The 22,948-nt window shown below is 45.0% G+C and overlaps 1 protein-coding gene across 1 annotated transcript in view; it reads left to right on the forward strand.

The window, feature by feature from the left end:
- The window catches only part of LOC119455913 (uncharacterized), a 50,582-nt gene that overhangs the window by 14,646 nt on the left and 12,988 nt on the right, over window positions 1-22,948 (forward strand). The window contains exons 2-3 of the mRNA XM_037717451.2: window positions 18,915-18,950; window positions 22,139-22,279. Of these exons, the coding sequence (XP_037573379.1) occupies window positions 18,915-18,950; window positions 22,139-22,279 (177 nt within the window). The remainder of the gene's footprint in view (window positions 1-18,914; window positions 18,951-22,138; window positions 22,280-22,948) is intronic.

Below are 22,948 nucleotides of genomic sequence, written 5' to 3' on the forward strand. Positions count from 1 at the left end.
ACCAAATGCGTATTTATATAAAAACATTGCGAGGTGAGAAGGTGGGTAAGATTTCCGATGCAGCTCGGCGAGTGTCCCATTCTGATCTCCTTGAAAACCTCTGAGCCGCCCCCAGAGGCACCGACAACAGTCACCAACGCCGCGCGCATTCGGTGCGAACGCGGGAAAACGCCGATGGCGTCGACAACAGTTCTGCGCGTTGCTGGTGCTGCTGCATGTTCAAGTTTATACAGATGATAAAACTACTATCCTTACGCCGTATAGCTCTGTGCTAATTTGCTATCGCAATTGATGCTTCGCGTTTCGGGTGAACTGCGACATCTTTTTTTGTTTTTCCAGGGCCTTTAGGTACAACTCCTTCCGTCACGCATTGCGTCTAAGTGCGCCACTGCCGTTCCGGAGGAGATGCGTTAGACGCTTCACGCGTCTATCAGGATTACTTCCTTCTACTTCTAGGGAGCCTACATGCAAGCGCAACCTACATGCAAGCGCAACAGCGCTTGCATGTAGGCTCCCTACCTACTTCCATCGTGAGGCGCCACCAAGCGGGTACGCTTTCCTACGATCGTAAAGCAGGCACGAACGCTAGCCAACGGGGAGAGTAGGAAGGCCGATTGGAGAGGGTGGTGAACGGTTGGAACAGTCGCATCTGGCTGGTATTGAAGAAAAATTGAGGATGCTTAAGCTTCGCTTTTAGGAGTGGAACGCGATAGCGTTATGAGGATCCGTTCGCATCACATTTTTCTTTATGAGTAGGCTTCACTGCAACATACAACGTGGGAAAGACAGCTTACAAAAACTAAGCTTACACTGATCCCCTTAAAGTCGGCTTGATTTTAAACACAAGCGCATTGCTGGGAAGACATTTTCACAGGAGCCATTTAAGCCGTCTTATCAAAAAGTGAAGGCCCTAGGACCTTTTTTATTATTTTATTAATTGTTTGTTGTTGCCCGGAGGCGCGCGCATGTCCAAAATTTAGAACGGCTCGGTTTTCAACATTACCCTCAATGTTGCCTAGAACCGAAGTACAGCAAACCACCATCAGAATTCGAGGACGCTTGAGCTTCGCCTTTAAGAGTGGAACGCGATAGCATTCAAAGATCCCTGGCTGCTTATCAGGCTTTTTTCTCGTATATTCAAATTACAATCTGACGGTATCATGCCTGAGGTTGTGGTCAAGTCGTACTTTACGATTCTTCTGACAGATTTGACTTTGAGAAGTTCAATTTTTGTTCACTAACGCCTTGCGCCACGTGGAGGGCCTGTGTTGTCGGTATGGTTCGGGATGATGTTGTACGGCATGATTATGTCCTCCAGACGCCGATTCGTAACGCCGACGCCGGATTTTCTGCGTCATGGGGCCCTTAACACTCTCGCGTTAAAGAAAATAAAGGAGGCGCTGTCGAAACTTGCCGAGCCGCCGCCAGAGGCATCAGTTGCAGTAACGGACACCACGCGGACGGCGTTGGCAGCTGCTCTACGCGTTATCCAAAAGCGCGCGCCGCACAGAAACATCTTCCCTTATCGCCTCTCCTCCTTACGCCAAGCACGGACTCTCATTAGTCGCCTCCTCCAGAGCGCGCCCTCTCATTGGTCACCTCCTCCCCCAGCACGTCTCTCCTCCTCTGCAGGTCACGTGACCTGCCCTCCCGGGCGTGGCTCTCATGATATCCTGGTCACGTGACCTGCGTCACGCCGGACAAACGTTGAACGGTCGACTAAGGACAGCTTCGCTGTTATAAAAGATGGTTCTTACGTCGTGACCGATTGTCAGCAGCATTTGCCGCCGCCTTCAATATTGCAATAGTCTGCGACATTTCCGATATGGCATTACCGTGACATGATTCTCGAGAAAGACCAGCATTGTCGTCGATTGGCAAGGCTTGCTCAAAGTTTGTTAATCTTTCGTGAACTTTTTCCAGTTTTGCGTCAATTAACGCCTGACACTAACTCTGACTGTCCTTGCTCGATTCGCTGGACCCCCTCAAGTATACGGATAAAATTTCGCAGGCGTCTGTCCGAGCGCTAGAATTAGCTTTTCTAGAGCCAGGGTTGACATCAACCAAAACCCTCCTTGACTTCAAAATCGCCTGATAATAGTAGCAGCGCACGCAAACAAAGAGCATGGCATATCATATATAAACAACCAGTGAGCCCGTTGCGCGTAAAGTCCCTGAATATTTTTCTGCAGGAAATCTAGGGACTTTGCATGCGCGAAAGTTCACCAATGTCAGCGTCAATTGGGCACGACACCATAAAAAGAAAATGATTACCACACTTATAGCACCAGAAATTGTCCAAGTAACTAACCTAGGTACAAACAGTCGTAAGCTCATGCTCCACTCGGTGGCGGTCCCAAATGCAACTATATACTGGCGGTGGGTGTTTAATAACGCTCGTTATTGATCTACCGGGTTGCCAGATGAATGAAGGAGTCTGGTCTAAGCTGAGCTGGAAATCTTGCAGAGCTATGTTAACTGCGTCGCCGTCGCTGTCATAGCAACACAGGTGTCCTGCAGGCGTGGCACCTTCGACGAATTCCTCGACGACGGTTGCTGGCTAGGAAATCTAGGAAGCAAGCACTACCTGGGTTACAAACAGTCGTAAGCCCATGCTCCGCTTGGTGCCGGCCGAGCGGAGCTAGGATACTAGGATAAATTTCTTCCTCGAATTTGACGCGAAATTGTCAAGGCGACCATTTTCACCAAGCAGAATAACAACAGAAATGCCTGCCATTCCGAAAAGTGCTCAGTGATAATTTTAGTTATAATAGCCTTCGTAAAAACAACGCGTAAGCCGAGACGAGCACATTAAAATATAGAAAGAATAAAGAAAAGTGTTTAATGGGGCATAAAAACCTGCGCTGCTTGACATTGCGAAATAAAATGAACATTGGACTACGGTTCCCTGCTTCAGCTTTTGTCCAGTAATACGAAGCCACGTGCGAGTTTCTTTAGGCACATAAAAAAGCTCCTGTTGCGTCCGGTCACCATGGCGCATGAATAGCGCTGAAGGCAGTCAGAGAGCGCGCACAATCTAAAAGAGGAAACGCTGGAGCATTTAATGCTGCCATTAGCCAATAAACAAAAAGGTGGCGTAAAGCAGCAGGACTTTAAAAACTTCTTCGGTCCTCGTTTGTTAACAAGGTATTAGTGAGGGATTAGCCGCAACATGCTCACCGGAGAGAGCAGTGAACTTCTGAGACGGCTTAAAAGACAGATACGAGAACGCCAGCATCCGGCTGCATGTCCTGTAAACGCGTACAAGAAAAAGAAAGGAATATATACATGCAGGAAAAGTGATGACAGTACTTTGAGGGCTTAACTCTGAGTTGCAATCTCACTTGTCGGCATCGCGCCTGCTTGCGCCGTACTCTTCTGATGACCACGCTAATATTGTAAAAAAAAAAAAAAGCGTAATGCCCAATGAACCGAAAAGTGACCATTTTTACTGCCGGCCAATATTCGAATTTTGTTGTGATGGTGATTGCATGGAAACTCGAGACGCGTTCGCACTGTCTGCGCCGCCGAGCTGTCACGGTACCGATGGCGCATGCGCAGCCGATGTGTGCGTGGTTAGAAACACCAGGGTTCCTGCTTTGCATCTGTGCGCACACCACGCCGTGGTGCATACATACAGTGGGTTCAACCGGAAAGGAGAGTTCATTTCAAGTTACAAATTTGGTCCTTTTCCTTCTGTAACATGTCGTACCCTAACAAGGTGCGTCACCTGTAACGCCGGCTACCGCACTCCTTGTCTCAGTAGCGCACGAAGCCCTCATACGCACGACTACGCCCTGTTGGAGTGGGTGTGCGTGTGAATGGACTCTACGACAGCCTTGGCAGATGCCCAATAGCTGCCAGGACGCTAATCCTGCGCGCTGCGCAACAGCAAGTGCTTTGTGTACTTTTTCGCGCCAACATGTAGCCCCCACGTATTCTAAGAACACTGTATCGTCCGTGCTACAAAGAAACCCTCAACCTTGCTGTCGCTTTAATGTTCCGCACTTTCAGCGAAACTGCGGAATTTTTTGTAGAAGTAATAAAGAATAGTAATAGTGTGGCTGCTGGAAAGTACTTTAGGCGATTCGCTTTATAAAGGGTGTCTCATTTTAGCAGAAGGGAAAAACAAGTTCACAGTTTCATCCGCAGGCGGAAGTGTTCACAGCGATGGCAAGGCATAGCGTTGTAACGCGATGTTGTAACTATATGAGGGTGCGACATGGCTCGAAGCACCAAGCACGGAAAATTCTGCTGGGCAGAAGGAACAGTATCCTCGCAGCTACCAGGGGCGGTATTCTGTAAGAGTCTACCTAGTGGACTGTCCATTTCGGCTGTCGCTGATTGGCTGTTGCTTGACGTGCAGGAAGGAGACTGGCTGGCACCTTCCTGCACGTCAAGCAGCAGCGAATCAGCAACAGCCGGAATGGACAGTCCACTAGGTAGACTCTTACGGAATACCGCCCCAGGCGTCCGAAAAATGCTCGCGTCTTGAGCGCCGCCAATGGCGTTCGCACCTCGTTGCTACGCGAAATGAGATTGGATGAGGCTGACGGGAAACCACCGGAGTTAGTCAGTGTCCAGGGAAACTATAAATCCATAAATAGGATTGGCGCCGGTGCCAGTGAAATAGCATGACTTCGAGACTGGGAGCCCAACTATTGTTTTCCACTGTTTTTATGATTTAGGTTCAAAGGTACACTCTACGAATGAAATATTTCATTTCTGTTCTTTGCGTTCCTAAATTGTCAATATTCTGACGGATAAATCAGTCAAGACCATAAAACGTTGTCCATAAACAATAAATCGCTGTACGTTTTGGTGATTAAATAAGATAGCACCTATCTAGCATATCGAAGAATCCATATGGACTACTACACCAACGGCGACCCGCACGCCGACACCGATGGCGACAACGGCGCCAAATAGTTGCAAGGAGTGCCCATATAGTTGACAATAAAAATTTTAATAGTCATGGTACTTATAGGCGGATGTGGCCAGCAGCATCTCGGTTTGCTGTTTTATTGAGCTACATAAAATATTTCCGCGGTGTTATCAGTAGTAAGAAAGTAAGAGCATTTATGGAATTGCTGGTAAAAAAAGTGCGTTTTACGGCATAACTTGTACTCTAAAAAAATCGATAGCTTCACCCGAAGACTGAAGTCGTGGCAACGACAGAACAGTTTATCTTTGCGCTCGAACTCTTCGTGCGGTGGTTCACCTACGCGCGATGGCGACATATTGGCGCGAAGCAACGCGCAAGGCAACTGCTGCTCGGCAGAAGGAACAGCACCCCGGTAACTACCAGGCGTCTCACAACGCTGGCATGATGAGCGGCGCCATTGGCTTTGCAGGTATCGTATCTCGATAGTGCACGAGATAAGACCAACGGAAAAGCGTTGCCCTTATAGTTAGTACCCAGTGCAATGCTAGATAACGTTAGCTTGACGTTTACTGCCCGTTACGCTGACACGAGTGCGTACACACAGCAGCTCAGCAGGAACTCTGTGTGCTTATAGCACGTTTGCGTGCGCACAACGCTTACACTAGCAGCGGAAGGCGGCACGCTGCCTTTGCTCGACCGCCCAGGTGATTGATAGTAGCGTTGACGGCGCATACATTTCGCTTCATCAATTTGCAGGAGCCGCGCATTCGCCGTCAAAGGGGCAGCATGACTACGGCGGTGTTGGCGTTGACGGCGTGAATGCGCCTCGAACGTCCCTATAGTTACTATGACAACAGACATACGCGTAGACTGCTTTAAAAAAAAAAGTGTGCGCAGTTGTTGCAAAGATGACACTTCACGGGGATTCAAGCTGAAAGAAAGTATCGCACTTTCGCCTTTCGGGAGAAACTGTAATAGCAAGGTGTGTTGACGAGGCGTGTTGACTGCGAAACTGATGCGTCTAGCGCTTTGAATGTTGTTTTGGGACATCTAATTTTAGATTCAGCCACAATGATGTTTGTTTCGTAGTTGTAGAATTTTTATGGAGTGCAACCAAATGCCCCGTTAACAGTGCCCTGATTTTTATCATCAATTAACAGTAGCCTGATCGACGCTGATCGCTACACATGATAAAACTAGTTCGGGAAAAGAAATACGAAACCTTTTCTTCCTGTGTGAGAAAATTCCTTGTTATGCAACGGGTACTGTAAATTAGGGCTGAATATAATGAGGGCATCTACCAAATACATTTTTTGTTAGGCGCATAACGACCTTTCGAGTAAAGTACTGTTCGTGACAATTTCCATGGTCATGAATAAATGCGATTTTTGCATTTAAAGCACGTAGTTATTTGGCTTTGATTAATTCGTATAATATTGTTAGAAATATTTCGGCAATGCGCCGTTTAGCTGCCAGACAGCGTGAAAATGGGCCCGAATATAAAGATCTTGAAGTAAAGCAATTTGAATTCTAATGTCCAGGTGAATGCCAGATGATATCATGCAGCATGTCTGATATGACAGTTCCTGTTCGAGCTTCTGACTTGTAGCCGCGAGCCACTCGCGCAAAATTTGCGTGCACTGATTTGGCTCATCTGAAGGCGAAATTGGTTTCCTTTAGGGAAGTCACAGAAAACAACCTATGCCGAACGATGAATATTCACGAGCTGTCCAAAAATTATGAGGATGTGTGCTTTTCTAACATGCGGAGCGAGATGGGATGACGACACCATCGCCACTCCCTTTCCCCGACGGCTCCAATGGCAGCGCGAAACTAATTACTTGACTTTCACGGGGGAATTCCTTGACGTTAATGCAGACATATTTTCTCTCATTAGCGAGTGATGAGTAAAGAGGAGCGTTGCCAACATCGATGGATCTCTTGTATCAATGTCGCAGCCATCTCTCCTGCTTAGTTGTGCTTGCTTCCATACGCCTTCCCATTATGAGCGAACACAGATTGCGGATGGCAAAGGATTACGGATGAGATGCTATGCTTGCCTAGCCGACATGCAAGGAATCCCCTGGGGATCCGTGTCAGACAAGAGTAAAAAAAAAAGGATGAATAATTACTTCCGTACCTGTACACTTATACGCAAAAATCTGGAAGCTCACACGCAAATACTGTGCTAACGTGCTTCTATCGTTTTGCCATGGGGGAATACGCAGGCGTCAGAAGACGGCCACGCCGCTGTCGTCATCATTTTCTTTATATGTTATTTGCCTAAGAATTAGGTTCTAAAGTTCTGCCAGACTAATTAGCTAACACAGCAGCGCATATTGTCACCGCCGAAACAGCACCACTCCTCTTGTCTCAGGGTTCGAAGCTGCTATGCGTATAAAAAATGAACATTGACTCTGTCCTGTCAACATTGGCTGCGTTTCAATGCTCGTCGTAGGCGGCAGAGTAGACGTCTAAGCGGGCAGCGGCCACCTTAAGTCTCGTTCTAATTCTGACGAAGAAGTCAAAGAAGACCGATGCGCGTAGCTGTCAAAAATGAGGCAGGCCACATTCCTGTCAAAACAAGATGGCAGCTTAGCATGACGCCTGGAAACTTGACCGAAAGTTCGTCTGGGAACAAGAAAACGTAGTGACGTTTTCCTATGCGTTCAATGTAAAACACTTCATGTTTTTTATAGGTTTTCAGGCGCAGGGAGTTCAAATGAAGATATAATTTACGGTTTTTTAAACTGTCTCTTACGACCGCGAGGTGGGCCTAGCGTAGCAGAGGCGCCTTTCCAGTGGTTCAAGACACGGCCCATTACTTAGGCTCGAAGCTGCGTCGGCTGTCTCTTTAGCTGTCTCCGATGCTGGCCAGGATTGGAACACACCCGATGAGTGCCTAGTGGGCGTCGTACTGAAGATACCAAGGAGGTTACAAAAAGAAATTGGGAAGATACCAGGAACGCAAATTCAAGTGCACTTTCGAAATATACATTGAGGTCAAACCCTGCGAACTTTTAGCGTAATGGATAAAAAAAAATGTCAGTGAAAAAAAAATATCGGGCATGATAAAACAAATTTGAAGGCACCACCAGGAATGATTTGGATATCATTCGTAATTATTAATAATAATAGTCGAAATAGTTGGTGAGACTTCCTCCTGTAGAAAACATGAAGGTTATGATGATGACAAAATGTAGCGTAGTGGTATCGACTACTGGCTGCTTCATCTTAATGAATGAGAAGTCCGTTTACGAGTTTAAGAACCCGAAGAGGAACGGTGGGTTACGAGGAACGCGGTAGTGGACGAATGTGCGTTAATTTCAGCCACCTTGTGTTATTCGCCGTCCACCCAAGACTCGGGCACAACGAGCGTTTTGGCTTTCGTTTTATCTGCAATCCTTCGTAAGGAACACCATAGGGCAATCAAAGCGCGTGGGTGGAACGAAACGTTGGTACATGCATAGTGCATGTTAGAGCAACCACGCAGGTGTGATGGGTGTGATGTATGATGCCTGTAGCTCAGAAAGGCGTTTAGTGCGTGCTATCGGCGAACGCAATTGACGAAGCCTTATTCCGTGTAGACCTCTTACTGCTTAATCATGCTTACATTATCGCAAGTAATAAGCAAATAACTGAATCGAACACAGGCTAACTACTTTACCTTCTCACACGCGTGTCTCAAAGCAGATGTGATAGGAAGAGTACTGCAACTAAAACACAAAGAGCAGGAAAAGCTAAACAAATATGTGCATTGTAGGTGCTCGTAAACAATTACTCCAGAGTTATGTTAGGTTGCACACACGGCAGTAGTTCGCAGAGAAACCGGAAAACACAATACAATAATCATTGTGAGCCAGAAAACTTCGGGACCTGCCGGGAAACGCCGGTCAGTGGCGCATGGCGCGCACGCACTCACGCAAATACGCACGCACGACACACACACACGCACACACACACAAGTACGTATTTCTGCGGCAGGCTGCATGCGCGTTCTCATTTTCGTTCACTCCTTTCTTTCTTTTGGTTGCCTACTTCCGTCATAGAAATATGGCTTCCGCTACCAGCGTAGCTTCCGTTTCCTGTCTGCCTTATACTCTCTTTATTGATTTTCTCAGAGGAAACGACGCTTAATGGCGGAAGAACGCTCACGAAGAAGTTAGCGGAGAACGCCCGTCTAGCACGTCAGGCTCTGGAAGGCGGCACTGAAGAGCAACTACTTAAGTAGGCGAACCACCATTTACGCAAATACGCGACCCATGCTCGTGGCTGGTTGATCGAATCGAGCGGTAATACAGAAGGTACTCCAGCTATGGCTGCACATTCCCGCCCACTGTTTCAATTACCTAACCAACCCGGCAAACTTCCTATAGGAAGTTTGAGTGGTGTTCAGCAAGTCAGCAGAGCCATTTACTACTCCAGTCATTTCGTGAAATGCCGACTCTTACGCCGCTAACCGCCATGATTGTCAACAGCAAGATGCGGTGCCAAATCTCGAAGTGTTTGCTGCTCTGCTCGGGAGAAACTGCTTGAAAGACTTAGCGCAAGTTTACGCAAAATCTCCCGATTCTGACGAGAGTGCGCACGCGCCAATTGGCAGCTTGATTAGCGCGCGTATTGTACGCATGTTGATGCCCATGAATAAAAAGAGTACAGAAGTTTTATTAGTGAGTGTTGACATGTTACAGCTCATGGAAAGTCTCCAGCCAGGGAGGCAGACTTATGGAAATTTCAGTGCTGTTTTACTCGTCGTTACACTGACGTACGATGGTATACACATTGCAATTTTTGGTAGAACTAAGCGTCACAGAATCCGCTGATTGAGATCAACGGAACGTATTCAATTCTGCAACATTATTTATAGACACCAAGTATATAGGGAAGGTAAAAGCACGCTAGCTGAGAACGACAGCCAGGGTTTGTTGACATACATTATATATGTGGTCGACCTACACCTTATATAGGCGGTGGGCCGTCTACTGTTATTGTGAACGTCGGCGATTATTAGCGGCTGCTGGCCGGTGGAGGAGCCTACCCTCGTTTGGGCCCGGTATCCTGGAGAAGGAGGAGGAGGAGGAGGAGGAGGAAAAACATTTATTAAGAAAAAAAAAGCACAAGCAGGTGTCTTCGTGCTTGTGCTGGGTGGTGCCCTTAGTGGAGGGCTCCTGAGGCTCTTGTTGTTTCCCGGGCCCGCCGCACCAGTTGTTGCTGGTCACGAGGGTCCGAGCTAGTCAGCACGGCCTCCCACTGCTCGGGTGTGGGGTTGGGTATATGCGGGACTACCTGTATTTTGGGGCATGCCCATGTGCTGTGATATAGGGAAGCGTAGTCGTTACAAAGGGGGCATCCGTACGAGTACGGTGCAGGGTGTATTGCGTGTAAGCTGCTTAAATGGGGTATGTGTTGGTTTGTAATTGTCGCCATGCTACTGCGTCTTCGCGTGAGAGGGTCTTGTGTGGGGGTGGGTGTTGTCGTCTGTTTAATCTGTGATGTTGTAATATGGCGTTGTATTGTTGTCTTGTTGTCATATCATAACATTGGCTCATACCCATTACGGGGGATTGGTCAAAAAGCAGGTCGTTTCACCTGTGTTTCTTTCATGAGTGTAACAAAATAGTACATTTTGCATAGTAGAGCATAGTTTAAAACAAAGATAAATTTGGAAATGAGAAAAAAAATCTAGCTCGCGCGTGGCCGATCGTCCTCAGCTTTGGCGGTCATCGCTAGCACCGATACTAGGGCTTATACAAACCTATCACCGTAGTTCAATGAAGTGTACTATGATTGTTACTTAAAAGATGGAAAATGTTATGACGTCCAGGTGGGTCTTTTAGATGCTATATATCAGTGAAGCAATGGATCACAGGAGCCTGCACAGAAGTAATTCAAAAAATACAAGCACGTCGGAAAAACAGAACAGGACTTTACTGACATTTCGGCCAGGGTCCGGCCTTCTTGATGACTCATGATGAAGGCTGGACCCCGGCCGAAACGTCAGTAAAGTCCTGTTACGTTTTTCCTACGTGCTTCTTTTTTTAAATATATATATATATATATATATATATATATATATATATATATATACTGCTATTCGCCTCAAGATATATCATGTCAAATAGTTTGTCCCGTATGGCATACAACGACGTATTCATTATACTAAGTCAAATTCTCCAATATTTGTTAATTTATATTAGCACTATGCCACGTTATTATTCAAGAAACAAAATCATATAACCCAGTTTTAATCAACGCCCAACGTTTCTTCTTTCGTCCAGTTTTATCACAAGCTGCTTTACATAAATCACGCAAGGAGCCTATTTAGTCTCACAGAAACGAGGCACGAATGAAACACTAAGTTAGGCTATGTGCATTCACTCAAAGCGACATTATATTGACCACAACTCGTTATGTATTATAGGACAGAATACTACCTAATCGCTACTGCATCATTTTATAAGGAAAACACATAGTTTCTAAAGAGTCAGGAGCATACCGACATTAATACTTATAAATGAGATCCGGTGGCTAATGCTGAGGTGAACAGCAACACTGAAATACGGGCCGTCGTTTCCACGTCCGATAGGTAAATAATTTATCTCGTTACCCCTGTGAAAATGCTCATTAGGACTCCTCTTTTAAGTTACTCCAGTTTCATTGTACATGTTTTATTTAAAGTTTGGAGCCTTTATTGCGGTACAATACTGCCGCAAAGGTTATATGAATGTAAATGTGTGGTTTCTTGGCTATGTGTGGCCCTTTAAAGTGGTCACACGGCGAAAAACACGCACGGTGGTGAAAATTCAAAGCTTATATGGCAACTGCGTATCAGAGTTCAAATAGTGACGTAAGAGTTAAACTAGCAATACAATAAAAATAGCAAATACCAAATGTTCACGTGAAAGCAAACAGGTATAATTTCAGGAAAGAAAACAGTAACAAAACTGAGAAAGTGAGGAGAAATTAGATTGTAAGTGCCGCTGTAAAAATAGCACTCGATAACAATGCGAAAAAATAAACACACACATAAGCAGCCACAGACAGACCGAAAACAGATGACGCAAACACACACAGCATACCCTATAAATATCGGGCAGAACGCCTGATAGTTGTACGGTCAGAAATGCACATGTATGCTTATATAGCAACTGGTTTTGATTTTGTGTCAATATGGACATGCGCTTAAGTTCAATTTTATTTGATGTGTTTATAAGTTGGCTCATAGCTGAAGTAAAAACGCGTGAACACGTGCCTAAGCAATGGTCCTAAAACACCAAGGCCTGCGTCGCTAATAATCACAATGGGGACGTTCTTTATTACGGACAAGTGCGTATGATATTTTACTTTACTAGCCAGAACAATGGCTCATTAAAGAACAGCACTGTGTTGTCATTGTCTTGCACAAAAGTTCTATACTATTGCTCTCATCTGGCATATTTTGACGCTGGTATTCTCCTTTTGATCTCCCGCTTAGTGACTACGTGAAATGAAATGGAATCCTCTTTGATCCCTGCGCTCAGCAGGCGTGCACCTTCTGCCGACTTCAGGAAAACATTCTTTTTTCATTGTATTTTTAGCCGCAGCTGAAGCATCCTTTCTCAAAGTTGGGCCCTTTTATGCGCTGGCGGGAGCGCGCTCTCATGGTGAAATGCCTGGACTTATAAAAGCCCTTCGACCCGTTCGTCGCTGGGGCCTCCAAACTGTTCACTCCTCCCCAGCTATGGCTGAAAGAACAAGGAAATCAGTTCGAAAGGCACGTCTCTTAGATCTCGCTTTAGGCGCAATGCAATAACAACATAAAAAAACGGGAACGCCAACGCGTTCATGCATTACGGACGGCTCTACTGCGGAAGACACAATCGGCTACTTCAGCAGACCATAGTTGATAAAGCTCCTTCGCACAACGGCACAATCTGCTTCGCCTTCCCCTCCCTCGTGATATGCCAGCCCTGGCTTTCGAAATCTTTCTTTTTGTTTCGTTCAAATAATTATGCATGACTGCGTTCTATACAATGCTTCTTTCGCACTTCTGGTCGCCCTCTCGTCTGACAAAACCGTTATTCCAACTACCCCTCCCCCCTTCTCCTCTCTCCGAACCATTCTCTTTGCTGCAACTTTAAGGCTTACATTCTAGGCTCACTAGTGTAGCGCATTCGGTAATATTGCGCCGTTTTCGCCCGTGCCTCGCAGTGCGTTCGCATCTTTGTGCAAGAAAATTCGTGCCTCCACGGGCTCTTGTGACGCACAACACAATACATGCGTTACTGCTCAGGAGTATATTGCTGTACAACGCCATTTCTTCACTCACGTGCACATTTCATCAATGTAATGTAATATGATTGTGCGTGGGTCAGTTCGTCATTGTCTCCTGTCTTTGCCTTGTCCAGTAATCTGGCGCAGATATTGCGTGTGGCTTCGGCAGCTCAGTTGCAGAGATTGTGGTAGACTGAGGTCACTGCTATTAGATTTACCCACCTGGGGCCGTGGTCTTGTTTGCGCAGTCTACATAAGCTTGAAGGGCGTACAGGAGGGTTATCGTCACGTTTAGTCAACACCGCCGAGCCATATACCAATGTGGCCGACAGTAGTGGCTTTTCGCCGGCAGCAAGGAGTTCAAGCTCTTGCAGCTGACGAGAAGGAGAAAAGGGTGGATTCGCTGGCAGGATATTGGCGGGCGTTCTGCTTTCCCTCTATGAAGATGTCCGCGAAATTTCTCTTTTACGTACCAGGTTTATTTTTATATATACGTATATATAACATTTTATTGCTGTAACTTCGGCGCAGTATACGCGTTTGCCTACTTTTCTTCCTTAATTTTCTTCCTCTCCTGTGGCTTTAAACTGTCAATATGTGCAGGCTGCCAGCGCATACCCCTGTGAGGAGCGTTTCACCAGTTTTATTTGCTGAACAAAACTTCATGCGCGCACATGTTGTTTTCTAGTTCTGAATTATGTTCTGTATCACGGAGATTGTGTCACAATTATATACGAAGAGATAAATTATACTTAAGTTGCAACGACGGTTTTCAAAAATACTGATGTTAACCGGAAACAAAAGGTTTAGTCTATTGTCCAGAACGAATATCGGCTAACCTGTTATGTACAGCCAACCGCGGAAGCTTTCCGAGCACGGCAGTTGAAAAAAAGTTGAAGTCGAAACTTCACCGCTGAGGCTAAAATACAAAAGGGCCTGTCTGTCACTTGAGGGAATGGCGGGGACTGCAGTTTTCAAAGGGAGGAGAGCTGGTTTGAGTGTGATAAAATACAGTTTTAACAAGCACATCGTGCTTCGAGAACTTTGGCAGTTGGATTTACGTAGTACAAACAATCAGACGTTTAATTTTCTACCCACGCACAATATTTTCATCCTGCAAGCAGCAGCAGCCACAGAGCACGCTTTGCTTATCATGCAATCAACAAGAGTACAGATCGGGTAACTGAATGCGGTTCAGCACGCATAAGTAGAATCAATTCTTCACATAAAACTCGAAGAGCAACATACTTCAACGAATCACTTTGAAAGAGTAATGTTGAGTAATGTCGGCGCCACTAAATGTCTGGTTTCCGATCACGGATCACCCATGCCATTCGTTTTTAGTTCATGCCTTTCCTACCTTCTCGCCACTTCGCATTTATTTCCTTCGTTTTTGCGTTTTACTCCTCACAAAGTAGAGCATTCTTTATATTTGACCCTGGTACTAACCTTTTTGAAACTTCAATTGTTTAATAGAAGAAAAGCCAAAGATAGCAAACTGCAAAATTTGACAAAGTTGTAGTTACAAAAATGGTTGCTGAGGCCCATCAGCGTTTACAACTATAATTTTTTGGTCAGGAATAAACATCACAAGTGTAAAATGAAAACTGTATGTGAAAGCTCGCTTGCTGCCGTAAATTTTGCTACACAGTGCTGGACGAGCCTTCAAACTATGTGCTATAGTCATGTATATTGGCGATCCCCACTCTTCCTATTACATTGCGATAGCAGTTAATGGGCACTGCAGGCGCATTTCCATGGTCGCCGTCGCCGTGATGTTCCGTAGTAAAGTGCAAGGGCGATAACATCTTCACCGCGCACTGTATGCTGTATGTGCGAGTGAAAGCATGCGACGGTGAGTCGACGGCGGTGGCTCAATCTCGCATGCGCAAGAGAGGAAAGCGGGGAGGAAGCGCACCATCTTCCGTGGCGCGTAACGCACCGATGAGAGGGGAAGGAGTGGGGGCGGTCTACCCTGGTGGCTGCTTCGTATGGCGCGGGCCATATCTTGAAAGCGATCCTGCGCTGGAAACCGAGTGCGACGACTGCTGATAGCTTCGTGTGCGCTGTGTTCTTCTAGTCGCTTAGTTGGCGTTGAAGCGAGAGGTAGCACTAATGTCAATTGGCTCGCTGCTGCCGCCGCGCTTCCTCACTCCAGCGTTTTGACAGCGACTATGCGTGGTCATCGAGTGAGATGCTGATGAGTGAGTCACACCATGCTGGTTAATTTAGTTGTTAAGCGAATGTTTACAAGTTTATACGGCCGATAAAACTACTATCCTTACTTCGTATAGTTCCTATTCTACTATCGCAATCAATGCTTCGCCTTTCTGGCGAAACTGCGACGTTTTTGTTCACCTGCACAACAGTTCACTGCAGCATATTTCCTCACTGCAACGGAGTTACGTTTTCTGCATTTGTTGCTTCTAGCGATGATCAGTGTCAATAGTTTAATAAACTTCTGGCGAAGCTTCTATGAATATGTCTTCAGCTATTTGTTGTGCGTTGCTCATTCTTCTTCTTTCCGGGGTTTTACGTGCCAAAACCAGTTCTGATTATGAGGCACGCCGTAGTGGAGGACTCCGGATTAATTTTGACCACCTGGAGTTCTTTAACGTGCACTACAACGCAAGCACACGGGCGTTTTTGCATTTCGCCTCCATCGAAATGCAGCCGCCGCGGGCGGGATTCGATCCCGTGATCTCGTGCTCAGCAGCGCAACGCCTTAGCTGACTAAGCCATCGCGGCGGGTTGCGTTACTCATTACTTCATTTTAATATATGTTTCTCGTTGCTATAGCTTTCGTCACATTTCCCTACGTGTTTTCGGAAGGCGGCAGAAATTTTGGACGCCTAGTTCATAGCTGTACATGTTTATAAAGCCATGTAGTCGCTCGTCAAGGACTCGTTAAAATCAGCGCGCATGGTTTAGCTAATGTTCTATGCATCTGTACAAATACGGCCTGCGACACGTACATTGCGAAGTAGTTTGTTTAAACTATTATTTTTTTAATATAACTCTCGATACGTAGTTTGACTCTGCCGAAGTATAGCTACACTAACATTCTTCTTTATTGTGCTAATTTTGCTATACTTCTCTATTTATAAAGACCTTTGGTTGATTAAAGACAACAAGGATTATAGTGCTGCCACTAAATATGGATTTCGTTTATTTTATCGCAAATTCATTTTATGCGCATCAAACGCACTACACAGTAATAAAAACTGTTGTCTATACTGAAGTGATATATTGATCCCAGCTAAAGAAGCTGGCATGTATAATATGCACTCAGATCATCATAAGCGCACAACAATGATACTAGAAGCAAAGCTCCTCGATTATACAAAAAGCATGCCCGGGTCCTACTGACAAGTAAAGAGCCATGAATAAATAAAATTTGATTTGTCCCAAAGCCGGGGCGGGGCGGTGGCGGCCATCAGAAACGCCCTATAGCTTCAAACCTTGAAACACCTTGAAACGTTTGCAAGAACATCATCGCTGTGACTGTGCCGACGATATAGACCAGGTCGATTATGAAGGTTATGTCAAACTGTGGCCTGCATCAGAGAGGTGCCGCTTGTTCGGTGTCACGGTCGACCACTCCTTCTGGTTTCCTCGAAAGGACCCGACGTTAGTTCCAGCACGAAGCGCACTTAGAAAGGTCGGGCGTCTTCCGGAATGCCGGCCACCTAATTATTCCGCTTCAAATACGCTCCCTGCAGGATGGCGACTCCTTTCGAGCTCTGTATAATGTGATGGCCCTCCTCCACAAGTACCGAATGCTTTGAGGACCTTCGAGTAAGTTCCGGCATTCAGCTTCAAGAATTCTGTTCTCAAATGCCGCCCTTCCCGTGTCCGTTCGGTCAAGTTGGAGCATCGGTTTATGCGTTGTTGCAAGTACGGTGGTGTAAGAAAGATGCGCCTCCTGTCCACTTTCCAAGTTGCTAGTGCTTAGAAAGCTGGTTGAGTTTTAAGTGCGCAATTTTTCCAGGACTGAAAATTTCTATGGAAGATATCTTTGTTACTTATACTTCGTGTGGAATGTTGTTGCTGCGAAGGATCCGATTTCTTTTTCAAGCACAGTGATTTAACGTTGAAGTGCAAAAAAAAGAAGTTAAGCAAAACAAGAAGGGAATATTGACTTGAAACGCTATGGCAAAATAATTGAATTGATATTATAGGAATTGGTTTTTGTCCCGATTTTCCAAAGACGTATTTACAATGAACTGTCAGGAAAAGTCACTGGCAGCTAATCGCGGTACTTGACACAATGTTAGCAAAGGCAGCCGGCCAGTAATAAACAGCCCTTACATACAAGAAGATTTCTGAACTCGACCACTAGAGCCGATTTGATTTATTCTGTGATTCACTGAAGTAGTTTATTCTTTTTTTATTTACTACAAGAACGTGAGTGGAGCAAAAGCTAAAGGCACAAAGCCTAGCGCGGGCCCTTGCTTTAGTAAACATTTCGAGTGAACGAACAATACCAACGCGTGCTCTAGAATTTGATTAGTGCAATTGTAAATGTATTCATCAGGTTTACCACAGATACAGAGGAGTGGTGTAAACCAAACTACAATTAGATTTTCCGACGAACATAAAATTTATTAATGCACTCACCGTAAGTGCAAAATTCCTCACATAGTATTGAAATTAAAGACAGACAAAAAAATCACAGAACAGTTTTTTGGTAAGTGCTGGCTGCCTTAAGTGCATATGGGCACTAGGATAAATGCCAACCTTTAATTATTACATCAACTTAGCCGAGGTGCTGGTGGCACTACAGGCATTAAATACAATGAACAATTATTCAAGAATAGCAGACTGTTTATTCTAAGTGGAAACCAGAAGTTAGGTCAGTGCATTCTCCAAAAACCAACAAAGTCGACATAACGCGTGCAACCAATACTGGGATTTACCAGCATGCACCATGTCAGAGAACGGGGTTTACTGAATTTTTTAAAATTGTGATCGTTGCGATAATTCACATCTTTGCATAAGCAGAAAGTAACCAATATGTGTTTCAAAACATCAGGTGGCAAGGAAAAGAGGTGCGCTTTGCAGCAATTTTTTTATTTTTCTCAGAAGAAAACACTAAATGTTATATGTGCAGGAGCTGTGCAGATGTTCAGTAGACATGTTCGCACATTCAGCTGAAAACGAAGTGTGACCGGTTGCATAGTACACTGTAACTCTTACAGCATGCACCGAATTTATATTACATACGTTGAAGCCATGAAGATTTTAAAAATAGTGTAAAAAAAGTACATAGGATATGCGACTGGCAAAACAACCTGAGCCTTGCCAGATATCCGCACTATGTCTGACCTAGTGGAAATTCCAACTTTTGTAGCTAAAAAAAGAAATTGCGAAAAAAAGTTGGCATTTGATATGCCAGAACCACGGTATAATTAGGAGGCACGCCGTAGTGGGCGATTCCCGATTAATTTTCACCATCTGGGGTTTTTTAACTTGCACCTAAACCTAAATACACGAACATTTTCGCATTTTGCACCACATTGAAATTCTTCCGCCACTGCATCGATCAAGTCCCCGCCCTGGAGCTCAGCCAAGCAGCGCCATAGCCAGTAGGCGACTGCGGAGTGTGCTAAAAAAATTCGTCTCTGATAGTTGAGGCTCGCGCCTTTTTTTTTTTTTTCAACTGATGCACCACGCGGAGCTTACAATTTCACATTCTCATTTGAACTTTTGACTTCTTGACATCTTAAGGCATAGTGATGTGCTAACAGAACTATATTCCATTATCTGATTCCAGAGAGCGAAGGAATCGAGAACAGACATCGCACCGCAAGTGAGTATTCTTTCTATCTGTGCTTAAAAAATGCATGAGTGCGCAAAATGGCGTGTGAAGGTTTGTCTACCATAGCTACAGGAAACTAAAAGCTGCCAAACCACTTTCTCAAGTATGTACACATGCCACACTCTAGGATTGTGGGATTTTTTTTGTCTTTAAAGTTACGTTGCATATTGAAATTAATCTTGCAACAGTAACACCTGTCAAAGTCGGGGTATTTTGCAACGCTGCTGGTCGAAGTATATAGTCGTATCCACCCCTGTAAATGCGATTGCAGAAACAACGCCTTCTTATGCGAAATATTTTCAAAGTGCAATTAAAACAGCACGTGAGGGAACATCACCTTATAATGTTGAAAAATGGTATGTGGGTTGCTTTTCCAGTGTAAAACTGACGGCGCTTACTCTTTGTGTGATTTGGTGTGTTGTAGAGTGCCTTCCCCTTAATTGTCCTTTCGTTTATCTACTTCCTATATCTCCCCCCCCCCCTTCTTTTTTTTTCTCCCCTTCAAGCGGGAAGGCATGGTGCGCCTTCGGGATAAAATTGCTATCCCGATTCTCCTTGTGTCTGGGTGGTGCTTATAATATGCTTACATAGTTGCTGCTACTGACAATAACACAACAAAGGCGCAAATATTTATTAGGCATAATTTCAGCGCAATTGAATTGGCTACTATAACCAAATAAAAAAAAACGTGGAGTCAAACTGGTTGTCGCTGTACCGAATTGACGTCAATTATTGTTCTGTAAATCGTCATTCGCCATCGAAAGTGACGCGGTATTTTCTGGAGCATTTGTATTTATTCCCCTCTTCCGATGGTTGCTTCTAAAGATGCAGTCAACACAAGGTCTGAAAGCCGAACGGGGAAAGCATGAAAGCACGTTGAAACGTGATCTAGAAACAGCAATTGTTAAAAGTGAAAATAAGGAGCTTAATAAACAGAGAAAAGATGTAAAAATGACGAGCAGTCTCATGAAAATGAGCGTTCACATCAGCAGAGGTTTCAAAGCACTGTAGAAGGTACGATGTAGGTACCATCACATGGAAGTATGGCGCGCTCTTGAGGGTTAAATTCCTAAACTGCATCCTGAATTATCAATAAAGATGGTTCCAAAAGGTCGCGCTGCTTGCACTTACCTAAAAACGAGAAAATCTGGAAGTGTACTGAGATACCCCCATCGCAAACAAGCTCAAACTGCCAATTGAAGTTGTTGACCTCATTCGCCAAGTGTCTTATTCGTATCAGTGCAACAATACTTAATAATGTTGTACCAAGTATAACTGTAATTGTATCAAGCTATTTACTGTAATTTATTTACTGTAATGAAATTCCATTGTGGATAAATTATCAAATGGTTTGTATTTAAAGCTTAGAAGGAGACAAACGGCCATGCTGTGTATTCATATCAGTCGTCATCAACGTACCTGCGTTACAGCGATGCCGTTGAAACTGCAAAATGTTTATGAAGACATTAAAATGTCACCACTTCTGTCTGTCCCCCTCCCCTGATCCTTATCTAAAATAATTAGTCTCTATGACTGGAATGACGAAAATTGAAGGATAAAATACGTCGAAAGAGGGGCAGAAAAAAGGGGCCATACAAGCGTATTATGTACAGTTAAGCGCGAAGGAACCACGCAAGGGGAAAGAAAGATGGGGACACGACCCGTCTTTCTGTCACCCTGTGTGGTTCATTTGCGCTATACTTTACATCATACAACACCAACTAGCGCATCAGGCCGTCCTTTTCAAGCGCTCCTTTCCATACCCTCTACCTTCATCCTTTTTCACGCTGCTTTCACCATTACAACTCCGAATACGTACGAACTCGCCCAATTTTCAACGCATTTCAACGTTAGTTTCTCTTGCCTATTTCCCTGTGTTGCGCAGTTCATCGAAAAAAGCTGGTATACACAGTATGAACGTATTAACTGCCACGCACCTCATCTTGCAATGATGTATAACGCGAAGCCGTCGCAACAGGACGATGTCCAGGACTCACAGGGACGTGGGAGGGTGTGATTCTAAGTGTCTACACCTAGTATATTTTTTTCGTGTCTGCTGAAGTGCTGATTAGCAGGGCTGGAGTATGGTGCGAACGAGACAGGCGCCCCCAGCCTGCTTTCTTCTCGGTCGTACAGCTACAGCGAATCCACGGCGGACGAAATGGACAGTCCACTATGTGTACACTTACACTATACACCCTCTTATGTCTTGTCACTCATTGTCTTGTTACTGCGTATCTTAGGTCGAGTATGAAAGCATCGTTCACGGAAATCTCTTTATCAATGTTTTGAACATACTTACGCAATTTTTTACCATCGCCATTTCGGCTATTGACCAAACAAAGTCGGATGCTAAATTTAGGAAAATAAAAATAACTTACGCAGCCTTTATATGTGAAGTACTGCAACTTGGTTGCGATAATTACGACTGTTTTATACGTAGTGCAAGTGATTTCTTCATAAAGGTCAAATGTGTCAGTGAAATATTTGCGGAGTTTCGTGTTTTGTTCTCCTTCTGAACGTCAAGTAGTGAAATGAGAGTGCGCTCAATGTACCCGCTGCGCTTTCCAATCACGCCAATTTCGCGTTAACCCATAACCTCTTTGTGGCGTCTATAGGTTTACGTGGCCCTTTTGATCTGACATTTCGCGTTTACGCATAACCTCTGTGCGGCGGCGCCTATAGGTTTACGTGGCCCTTTTGATCTAACAGAAACTGCATGCGATCTTGTCCCCAAAATACCCTGAGCTGGCCTGCGTGATGCACGCCAGGCTGGAAAAGCAGGCGGGCTCTTTGTGGCTCAGCAACGAGTCAGTATATGTATTCTGTGCAATAGCCTGCTTTCCTCTGCAATATGAATACTTCTACGGGCGCACATTGACGCACTATTTTTATACATGCTATCTTCACTGCACTTTTGTGCCAAGAAAGATAGTCGCTTGAATATATATTTGAAAATTTTAGCCGCAACAGGCCGCACTTGGACATTATTACCAAATTTCCATATTTTGAACTCATACGAGTGACTCTAGTAAGAGCTTCCAAAAAAAAATGTGGTACGCGCAACCACAGTTCTCCTACTCTCTAATGCCAAAGTTATTCCACGCAATGTCTGAAACTTGCCATAGAATCACGTCGATGAATTTGTCCTATCTGTATATATTTGCCTCAATGCCCAGGTGTAGGCTTTTACATCGGTGACCCGTGCAACCAGACATGCAGCAACGTCCTGTACCACGTCTTCTGCAACCTCACCTCCCGGCGCTGCGAGTGCAGGCTGGAGTATCCAGTCAACGTTAACAATCGACAGTGCGTCAAAGGTACAGTCACCATCTCTGGTCTCTTCCTGCAGTTCCGTCAATATTTCATAATAGTTCGGCAGGAGATACAATGCAACCATTTACGACTTGCTTTGATAGCTTCTACGGCCACCACCACGGATGGGCTTCACTGAAAAAGCTTCATTATATGTGGTAACAAAGCCCCCGCCCCTACAAGCCACCAAAATAGGCACCGGGAGGGCTTTGCTTCATAGTACTTGTGACATTCCAAGTAACTGCACCACTAATGTCAAGGAGCCCGTCTATATTTGGCCAATGAAAGAATTTTTTATCCGTTTTGGCGTAGCACTATGACATTCTAGTCATAACCAAAAATATTCTAGAGCCATTTGACGTCCGTCTGTTAAAGTAGACTTTTTCACATCGGGAGCGATCTCTGCCATTTGTATCAAACCTGTGTGCCAGTTAACGCTTGCTTGACAGTAACGTAAACCTAAAACGTTTACAGGAATTTACAGGACGCAGGATCTGCCAAGAAGCTGCATTCTCGTGATGCCTTAACAGAGCAGAATTCAGACTTTCAGGGTAAACCGCATCCCGTAAACTTTTGCCGTTGACTGTACATGCTTGATATCCACCGTCATCAGCCTACTTAGATGCACTTAATGGCAAAAACTTGTCCCCATGTTCTCCTGTTTACATGGCATC

Source organism: Dermacentor silvarum, chromosome 6 (assembly GCF_013339745.2).
Source record: "Dermacentor silvarum isolate Dsil-2018 chromosome 6, BIME_Dsil_1.4, whole genome shotgun sequence".
Taxonomy (NCBI): domain Eukaryota; kingdom Metazoa; phylum Arthropoda; class Arachnida; order Ixodida; family Ixodidae; genus Dermacentor; species Dermacentor silvarum.